Below are 10,743 nucleotides of genomic sequence, written 5' to 3' on the forward strand. Positions count from 1 at the left end.
TTCCTTCCAACTCCTTGTTCACCAAACTTAATCCACCTATTGAAAGCAGTTTCCTTCCCTTGGCAATAAACACCTTTCTATAAATGAAATCATCCTTGATAGCGCAAACACACACTAAAGATGGAGGGAGGGAGGTCCATTTTCTCCCAGGCCTTTGGCTAATAAAACAGTATGTTCTTTTAAATGGGGGAGGTGTTATTGGTTAATTTTTGTTCTTGGTTTTATTATGAATTTTCTCATTTTGTATTTTCATGTTGTGAACTGCCCTATGATTTTGGGGCAGTATATAAATTTAATTAATTAATTAATTATAAGACAGAATGTGACCTTGGCAAACCAAGATTAGGAGGTTATTTTACTACTAGGCGATTTGCTCCATTTCCCTGGTCCCAGCCAAGCTCTCTCTTTTTCGTTCCCACCCAGGGCTACATTGTGCCAAGGTTTAGCTCAGGAACCTGTTTTCTCAAGTCTGATGGCAGATGTTCCTCCTTTTCCTTCACTGAAAATCCCAGGTCCCTTTTTTTCTAGCAGCTTCAGAATTCTTCCACAGAGCTCTCAAAGAAAAAAAAGACTGGCCTGATAAAAAGCCTGAATGATCAGGCAGATTTTTCCTCTTTAAGATGGAAAGGGAAGCAGCAACTAAGACCCTCCAGTTTAAACATAGTCATATACCCTTCACCCAGACTCATCTCTCCTGCTTGTTCTGCCATTGTCCATCTGGACTAGGACTGAGCAATATCTTGATATATTGTCCAAAACCATTTTGAGTCTGTATCATGTTCACGGTTTCATTGTTTTTGACCTGGCAATATATTACGAATCCTGGTGTGTCTGCGCACTATGCAGAAATCACCATGTGGGAGAAACAGTGAAGACAGCCAATGCTTCTACGTAGCTCCATCCTTATTTCAGACATTGTGATATATCGCAATGTAGAAAACCAAATATTGCCCAGCCCTAATCCGGACACTCTGGCCCTTAGCTTCACTATCTTCCAAGAGTAAGGTAAAGGTAAAGGACCCCTGGACGGTTAAGCCAGGTCAAAGGTGACTATGGGGTGCAGAGCTCATCTTGCTTTCAGGCCGAGCGAGCCAACGTTTATCCATAGACAGCTTTCCGGGTCATGTGGCCAGCATGACTAAACTGCTTCTGGTGCAACGAAACACCGTGATGGATCCACACAGCTCTCCCTTTCACTGGGAACTTTAACCCTGGCAAACTATCCTTTCTCACAGACTCTGGGCTGTGAGCAACCTGTTACAAACAGCTTTGGTCCCTATGTCCTCTATTCCAGCTCAGCTTTACTGCAGTATATGACAAAGAGCTAAGGATTCAAACATGTCACGTACTAATAAAATTCACAGAACTTTACTTAGATGGCAATAATACAACCTTGTAGAAGTTTAGAGATTTACTAGCCCAGCCCCAAATGAGAAGAAAAAGAAACAAAAATTAGGTGACACTTGGCTGCAGAAGATTACGGGTGCTGTACTAGGCTCTTAATTCAACTTCATAAAGGGTGTTGCCTCTCCCTGGCATACATACATGGGAAACTGAGTTTCATTCACAGTTCCACCAACCAAAAGCAACCTTTGGCTACAGTGAATATATAAAGGGGTTTCCAAATATTTCCCTCAACCATACAGTTTCCCCATGTGTAGTTAATAAAAATAGAAAGTGACGAGGGGAGGGGGAAGGCAGCCACCACACAGTTCTTTGGTTACAGATGTTGGCCACGACCACTGAGCCCAACAAATTGGACAACAAAAATGTGTGTGTAGTTTTCTTTCAGTGCTTCAGAGGACTCCCTTCACCCCTCCCCACAGTCCTTGCCTAGGACAAATTTGCAGCTTTGAAAGCCAACACACACCAAAGTGTTTGAAAGGATTCCTTCCTCTGAGCACTCTGGGTCTGTGTGCATGCTGTGCCATATAACAGACAGAGGGGAGGGGAGGGAAGAAAAGAGAAGAGTCCAGCTGTAGTTCCGCGCTACCGCTTCCTCTCGCCTTTCTGTGTTCTCTTCTTCTCTTTCTCCTTACGTTCTTGCTTTGCCAACTTGTCCTTCTCCCGCTGGAGTTTGTCTTGCTCCTTCTTCCGATGCGACTCGTCCCGCAGGTGCTCTCTTTCCAGCTTCCGGGCATTCATAACGGCTTCCAGGTTTGTGTTTCTGAACAGAGCTGACAAGGAGGGAGTTGAGGAGAACAAGGAACTCGACACACAGAGTGAATTATGAGCATCATTCCTCCTGCGACTGGCACATCAAAACAACTGACCAAAGCTGGTTCATGGAAAGATTTAGAGCAGGGGTCAGCAAACTTTTTCTGCAGGGGGCCAGCCCACTGTCACTAAGACCTTGTGGGGGGCTGGACTATATTTTTTGGGGGGGGTAAATCCCCCTTACAACTCTCCCCTCCCTTCTCCACAGCACCGGACGAGCCCCGGTGGATGCTTACCTGTGCCATGCGAGCGGCAGGGACTGGCGGCACAGAGGGACGATGAGCAGCATAAAACGGCTGGCTCCAGAGGGGCTGCTCTGCTTTAAATAGTGCTCAGCCAACCGCAGCACCTGTGCCTTGCGAATGGTGGCGGCAGGACAATAAGCGGCGCAAAAGGGCTTGCTCCAGAGAGGGGCTGCTTAAAATGGTGCTCAGCCAACCGTGGCTCAACAAAGCCCAGCCCCCTTCCTCTTCTAGGCAGGGCGGCGAGAAGCCAGGAGGAGGGAGGGAGGAGGCGCTGCCGTGGTGTGGGGGGGCGGGAATCGCACAGCCCAAACGATCAGAATCCCCATGCCGATCCACGTGGCAATTCCCGGACCGTCCGCGGGCCGGATCCAGAAGGCAATTGGGCCGAATGCGGCCCCCAGGCCTTAGTTTGCTAACCCATGATTTAGAGTCTGGGATCCCTGCATTCAATTCCCACATTTTCCTCATCTATACCCTTGATTTCCATTGACTTTATCTCAACCAACCTCACTTGTATTGAGAGGTAATACAATGAAAACTATATAGCAGATTGGAGATTAGGAAGTGCTATATAAACTACCTGTAATATTTGTCGTATGAGCTACAGTAACCCAGCCAATTTAGCTTAAAAGAAACACATGAAATCAAGCTCGATTTTTTCCTATTAACGGCAGATATAAAATGACTCCATAACTCAGTATCTACAGCTTGCAACCCAATCACCACCCAGTAAGATTGTTTCATCCCTGCCTTCTCAAGATTCCCTTCCAGAGATTCCATACTATATACAATTGCTACCCCCTCAGACACAGCATTCCCTGCCAATTACTACCCCACTTTTGTTCTCAAGTCAACGTTCCCCATCTCACATTAAATAATATTGTGGCCTCAGAATACCCTATTTGTAAGGATACATTTTTCGGAACTGACGGTCACTGCTGCTGCCCCAGGATCATCTTCGCCATCTGCTTCAGTGCGCCGAGTTAAGGGTATTTCGTCACTAATTAGGATTTGGGCGATAAGGAATGCTGTGGTGGGAGGGATGTTCTGGTGACGAGACAGCATGACCACAACCTCAAAAAAAGGACCGTGAAGCCGAACAAGACACTGAAATCTGATTCCCCATTGCCAGAATATTCTGAAGACATTTGAGGAGTATGGCAAGATGGAGATCTCCAACCTCTGCTTCTTCCCAGAAGCTGACAATCAGATTCCTAGCCATCGCAGCTCATAGGCAACAATAAACCGGCCGTTCATGATTGTGTCTAGTCCGTTTTGAAAGCCATCTGTACTTGCACTCATCTCAAAGCATTTTTTCCTGTTAGTTTGCCTGACCAGTCCGCACCAGTTGGATATGTGACAATCACAGGCTGCCAATGTAATGGTGCATACTGCAATGAAATAAAAACCTATTTTCCATCTGATGGACTGCCGTTGTTGAAATCTGTTTTAAGGGAGAGTTTCAGATCTCTAATTACCCCTCATTAACCCATAATACACACACTGACCCACAGTGAATGTTCTTACAGTCCAAGGCAGAGAACTTTACTATAAATATGCATGTGCAGTGGAATCTTGGTTCTCAAACTTAATCCATTTCGGAAGTCCGTTCGACTCCCGAAATGTTCGAAAACCAAGGTGTGGCTTCCGATTGGCACAGGCAACCCAGAAACAATAGCCGACAGCAGCATCAGATGTTCAGCTCCCAAAAAAAGTTCGAAAACCAGAACACTTACTTCCAGGTTTTCGGCATTTGGGAGCCGATTTGTTCGTCAACTAAGCCCTTTGAGAACCAAGGTTCCACTGTATACTGTAATTTACTGTATACTGTAAACTAAGTTCATGGGGCAGAGCAGGCTATAAAGACCTCAAGGGCCTCTCTCCATAGGAATGCGGACCCAAGGATCATCTTTTGAAGCCCTTCTTCGTGCACCTCCTCCACGAGGTCCAGAGGTTGGCAACAAAAGAATGGGCCTTTTCTGCAGTGAATCCCTGTCTGTGGAATGCTCTCCCTAGGGAGGTTCGGCTGGCACCTTCATTATACACCTTTAGGCGCCAGGCAAAAACATTCCTCTTCATACAGACCTTTGGCTGACCGACATCCAATGGTCTTTTAAAATGTGTTGGGGAGGAGGAGGTTTATTGAGTTTTGCATATATATATATATATATATATATATATTTTCTGTGTTTTTACATTGTGTTTTTATGTTGTGACCTCCCTGAGACCTGCGGGCATAGGGAGGTACAGTGGTACCTCTGGTTAGGTACTTAATTCGTTCCAGAGGTCCATTCTTAACCTGAAACTGTTCTTAACCTGAAGCACCACTTTAGCTAATGGGGCCTCCCGCTGCTGCCGGAGCACGATTTCTGTTCTCATCCTGAAACAAAGTTCTTAACCCAAGGTAATACTTCTGGGTTAGCGGAGTCTGTAACCTGAAGTGTATGTAACCCGAGGTACCACTGTATACTTACTAACTTACTAACTAACTAACTAACTAGCAAATAATAATAATAGAGGGGGAAAGGAACCCATGGACTCCAGCCCCACAGTTAATGGATCAGCCAGCCCGAGAGTAGATTCAACATGATTTGGGAATTTGCAGCACAAAGGATATTCTTCATCATCTGTCACCTCAGCATACTGTGCCAGGAGGGCAGCCTTCTGTAGTGTCTCTTCCTTGGCAACCTCTTTGGGCTTCACCACGATTTGTGCCTGTTTTTCAATTATGTTAGCTATAGCTTGGATCTCATCTGGGAAGGAAAGGGGACAAAGCAAGGGTAAAGAAAGAGAAGTCCATGATCACCCTTGAACAACGACAACATTTATACCCTGCCCATCTGGCTGGGTTTCCCCAGCCACTCTGGGCGGCTCCCAACAGAGTATTAAAAACACGATAAAACATCAAGCATTAAAAACTTCCCTAAACAGGGCTGCCTTCAGATGTCTTCTAAAAGTCAGATAGTTGTTTTATTTCCTTGACATCTGATGGGAGGGCGTTCCACAGGGCAAGTGCCACAGAGAAGGCCCTCTGCCTGGTTCCCTGTAACCTCACTTCTCGCAGCCCTCGCAGCTGGATCTCAGTGTCCAGGCTGAACGATGGGGATAGAGATGCTTCTTCAGGTATACTGGACCAAGGCCATTTAGAGCTTTAAAGGTCAGCACCAACACTTTGAATTGTGCTTGGAAACGTACATAGGCGAGCTGAGTCCTATTTGAATCTCACCCTTGGGGCCTTATGTTCTGTAGTTACAGCACAGCCAAGATACTGGAGAGGAACAGCTTGTGGCCAGTTTTCATGTGCTATTTTGAGCACAAGACGAGTAACGTTTGGAATCAACATCAAAACAGTTTGGTATTTTAAGCAGGCCCCTAAAATAACTTCTCGCCCATCTCATCCCAAATTGCTTGCCCGAAATGCATTTTTCAAATCTTGCATCACTTCCAGAAGATATTCAAGCTCTGATGACACATGTTTGAGCTGAACACAGAAATCATGAAAGATGAAGGTCAGACCCAAGTCACTTTAAGAACACTGGGCACATTCCTACTACTCTTAAAGATTTTGATTTTTAAAAATATGTACCGTATTTTTCGCACCATAGGACGCACCGGACAATAGGACGCACCTTGTTTTAGAGAGGGGAGAACAAGGGGAAAAAAATTCTTCCGCTCTCTGCCCAGTGCCCCTTCAGCGAAGCGGCAGGAAGCGCTGCGCAGAGAGTGGGAGAATTTCCCCCCTCTTGTTTTCCCGCTCTAAAACAAGGTGTCGTTTAGGGTGCATTCAGGCGGCTACCTTGGAAGCCTGGAGAGCTAGAGGGATCAGTGCGCACCGACCCCTCTCGCTCTCCAGGCTTCAGGTTCCTTTCGACCTGCTCTCTGGGGCTGGCGGGGGGAAGCCCACCACCAGCCCCAAAGAGGAGGTCAGGGAGCAGCAGAAAGGCGCAGCGGAGAGGCTGCTGCCATAGTCACGCATCACTTCTCCAGCTGGGAGAGGATCGCGGGGCTATGGCTTCTTTAACCCCCCGCGCGCTCTCCCGGCTGGAGAGGTGACGCACGGCTATCCTGCCATAGCCGCGCCTCACCTCTCCAGCCGGGAGAGGGTCGTGGGGCTATGGTGTCTTCGCTCCATAGGACGCACACACATTTCCCCTTCATTTTTGAAGGGGGAAAAGTGCGTCCTATAGAGCGAAAAATACGGTAAACATCATATGTATTTATATGCAAGTGCTGTACATACAAACATTCATAACGTAACAAAGATTAGTGTTTAAATTTGTCATTTTACACACATGAAATCAATACCATCTTTGTATTTCCTTAGCTTGTAGATTAAAAGAGGAGCCTATGATCAGGCAGCACATTACAGTGTTTTACATAATTAAGCAAACATATCACAGGACTTTATTTTGCATTGCTAGCATTGGTCCTATTATCTGTGTAATAATTCTCCAGTAACGTTAAATGTTTTCCCACCACAAGTGGCTCAAGTCTCCTGTTGCTGCTTTGCAGTACCAACATCTGCTTTCTGTACCATACATCTTTTGTATTTGCGAAGGCAAAAACCAATGTTCTGTTATAGCCAGACCTATGGAAAAATATCAAACTTTTATCAAACAAGGTAACCCTATTAACCTCTCGATAACTAATAAACCTTTCTGCCATTTCTTCACAGAAGACTGAAAAATCCTTATTAAATCTATTGTTTATAATCTTGTAGGTCTCATGTACTCTTGGTTTTGTTGTACTGCTATAGTTTTGAATTTATGCTTTAATATTTTATTTTATATATACAGTTTTTACTGCAAGCTGCCCAGATAACTGTGTTATGGAGTGGTATATGGGTACCACCAAATAAATAAATAAATAAATAAAATGCATGCAATATAGAATAGGGGGTAATTTTTCCCTTACTCTGTAATTGCTCTTCAGATTTATTTTATTTTACTTATTTGTTTTATTTATCCTGTCCTTACTTACAAAGGAGCCAAGGCAGACAAACAATAAAGTGTTTTTAAAAATTATTATAAACAATTCCAATAAAGGTGCAGGCTGAGAAAGACCTCAATTTAAAAGGCTTGTTGGATAGAGGAAGAGCTTCAGTAGGTGCCGAAAAGCCAACAGAGACAGTGCTTGTCTAATATTCAAGGGGCGCAAATTCCAAAGGGCAGGTGCCACAACACTAAAGGCCCAATTCCTACATTGTGTGGAACAAGATCTCCTGACAAGACAGTGTGTTCAAGAGATCCTCACCTGCAGAGTGAAAACAATTTTTCTAAAAAGCTTCCGTTACTGTTCCAGGGAACAGATGCCTGACAGATCAAGGGGGAGGAAAATAGGAAATAACAAATAGGCAACCACTCCAGTGATGCCAAAAGGAATGTGAAATACCTTCTTTCTTTTCATTACTTCCGTCATTTTGGGCCTTTGACCACCTTTCAACGATTTCTCTGCAAACTTCTTGTAGTACATCTTCATCCTGATTAAAAGAAAAGATGCTTGTCAGTGGAAGAGACTTGTCCATCACAAAGACACAGTAAGGGACAACTTGGGAGACTTGGAATGCCAAACCTGGACCTGCCCCCTGGCCAATTTTTGTTTAAAGCCCTCATAGCCCTCCCAGAATTTAACCAAGGTGTAGCAAAAAGTTTAGCTTAGTTGTTTTCGTTTTTATTATGTATTTTTGTGTTTTTTATAATGTAAAAAGATCTGCAGGTATAGGTTGGTATACAAATTTAATAAATAAGAGAGATGGATACACTTTCAAGCAGGCTTCTTAAACCTTGGCCCTCCAGATGTTTTTGGCCTACAACTCCCATGATCCCTAGTGGTCGGGGATGGTGGGAATTGTAGTCTCCAAATATCTGGAGGGCCGAGGTTGAGGAAGCCTGCTTTAAAGCTACTTTTCTCTCTCTTTTTTTACTTTGTACATCACATGTCTGTAACATGTTTATATTTGTATGGTATGCTATGGCCGAGTGCAGGTAAAGAGACTAATTCACAGAGCAAAACACTCTTCAGGTCTACAGACTGATGACTATTGTGGCAATACAAAATATCAGATCTTTGCTCTCTCTCTCTGAAGCATGATGAGAGTTACAACTCATGGAGAGAATTATCTGAGAAAAGAAAATGGCTGGCATTCACAGTCTACCAACCTGGTCCTATGAGATGCATGAAGTGGGGAACCTCCCAATTACTCAAGGAGCCTCAATGAGCACAGGTCCTCCATGTTTCAGAAGCTCACCCTTCAACCCACAGGGGGCCGAGGAAATACAACAAGAGAGAGGACAGGACTCACCACCACGGTCCCATGAATAAATAGAACACCTGGGGAGGACTATTATCTCATTGGAACCCTTACGACAACCCTGCAACGTAGATCGGCATTGTCCTCACATTACAGATACGGGTGGAGGGAGAGCTGGTTGCAGGACGCTTAAAAAGGATACCAACATACCAACCAAGTTCATGACAAGAAGCTAGATCAGGACCAGGAACAGTGTGTTCAAATTTCTGCGATGCAGGGGGGTTGGACTAGATGACCCTCAGGACCCCTTCATACTGTACAATGATTCTATGAGCCTTTTTAGCCAGTACACCACACAAGGCTCATTGCATGGGGCTACCTTTGAAGGTGACCCGGAAACTACAATTAATCCAGAATGTGGCAGTTAGACTGCTAACTGGGTGTGGCCACCGAGACCATTTTGAACCTGTCCTGTATGTTTCCAAGCACAATTAAGTGATGGTGTTGACCATTAAAGCCCTAAACGGCCTCGGTCATGTATACCTGAAGCATCCTCTCCACCTCCATCGTTCAGCCCAAAGACTGAGGTCCGGCTCTGAGGGCCTTCTGGCGGTTCCGTTACTGCGAGAAGTGAAGCTACAGGGAACCAGGCAGAGGGCCTTCTCAGTAGTGGCACCCGTCCTGTGGAACGCCCTCCCATCAGATGTCAAGGAAATAAACAACTATCTGACTTTTAGAAGACATCTGAAGGCAGCCCTGTTTAGGGAAGTTTTTTAATGTTTGATGTTTTATCGTGTTTTTAATATTCTGTTGGGAGCCGCCCAGAGTGGCTGGGGAAACCCAGCCAGATGGGCAGGGTATAAATTATAATATTGACTGATATCCCCCACCCCACCCCCCAAAAAACCCCACAGCTCAGCTAGTTCTGTCTGGTTCAAGCTGACTTATGCTTTTAATGCTTGATGTTTTATCATGTTTTTAATATTTTGTTGGGAGCCGCCCAGAGTGGATGGAGAGGCCCAGTGAGATAAGCGGGGTATAAATAAATTTATTATTATTATTATTATTGGGTTGCAAACATGATCCGTGTGGGAGGCACGTTCGCAAGCTGCAGCGCCGCGTGTGCGCACGGGCGGGTTGCGATTCGGCGCTCCTGCACATGCGTGATTTAGTGGTTCTGCACATGCGTGAGCGCCGAAACCCGGAAGGAACCTGTTCCGGTACTTCCGGGTTCAGTGCGGTGCGCAACCCGAAAATGCGCAACCTGAAGCGTCTGTAACCCGAGGTACCACTGTATTATTATTTTATATACAGAGACCTTTCAGTGCCTGGGTCAAGACGTGCCACCGACACAGATCGGGTCCAGCACCCTGGTGGGGTGGGTAGGAGGTGCATGCCACCCAAAACAGTTGCTTCCCTAGCGTGCCAGCCACGTGAAGGCAGAAATCTAGCTCGAGGGGCACTTTTCTAGGCACCTTTCCACCACCCCTCACAACTGGGCGCCCGAGGCAGCTGCCCCCATAGCAGGGCAAGGCCTGTGGGGAGGAATCGAACCCACTCCTTGCTATCCAGATCAGCTCCCTCCCCCAGAAGTTGCTCACGGGAGAACCTGGCTTCCAGACAGGCAGGGGCGAAATAAGCTCCAGAACGGAGAGGGTCGCCTCGGCCCCCTTTCCCCCCTGGCGCTGCAATGCGGTGCGGTGGGTGTCGCGCTCACCTGCTCCCCCGCCGCCAGCGCCCCCGCCAGCCCTTCCAGCCGCTCGGCGTCGCACTCGGCCTCGCGCAGCACGCCCTGTATGTACCCGCCGTACACGTCCCCGTCGAGACCCAGTGCAGCCAGGCGCCCCTCCAGCCACGGCTCGAACGCGCAGGGCGCCGCCATCTTGGCTCGCCACCAACCCTGGGGAGGAGGAGGAGGAAGCGCGCCTGCGCGACGGCGGCGGAAGCTGCGCATGGGCAGTACGGGCCAGCTCGCGCTTACCCGCCTCCTCGAGAGGTTGCAGAAAGGGCTGAGGCGACGCCGTTTTCTCT

At 46.6% G+C, this 10,743-nt stretch overlaps 1 protein-coding gene and 1 long non-coding RNA gene across 2 annotated transcripts; one reads left to right on the forward strand and one right to left on the reverse strand.

Moving 5' to 3' along the window:
- Positions 1 to 152: 152 nt before the first annotated feature.
- Positions 153 to 1,893, forward strand: LOC309354452. The gene is made up of 2 exons (XR_014162314.1): positions 153 to 282; positions 480 to 1,893. It is a non-coding gene; the product is annotated as an uncharacterized lncRNA (long non-coding RNA).
- CCDC43 (coiled-coil domain containing 43) lies at positions 1,353 to 10,632 on the reverse strand. Its single transcript, XM_081884546.1, has 5 exons — positions 10,430 to 10,632; positions 7,854 to 7,941; positions 5,071 to 5,215; positions 3,377 to 3,462; positions 1,353 to 2,177 (listed from the first exon to the last, which is right to left on the reverse strand). The coding sequence occupies exons 1-5, from the start codon at positions 10,592 to 10,594 to the stop codon at positions 1,990 to 1,992; spliced, it is 672 nt and encodes a 223-aa protein (XP_081740672.1). The 5' UTR covers positions 10,595 to 10,632; the 3' UTR covers positions 1,353 to 1,989.
- Positions 10,633 to 10,743: the final 111 nt, after the last annotated feature.

This window comes from Podarcis melisellensis, assembly GCF_964234715.1.
Source record: "Podarcis melisellensis genome assembly, chromosome: 13".
Classification (NCBI taxonomy): domain Eukaryota; kingdom Metazoa; phylum Chordata; class Lepidosauria; order Squamata; family Lacertidae; genus Podarcis; species Podarcis melisellensis.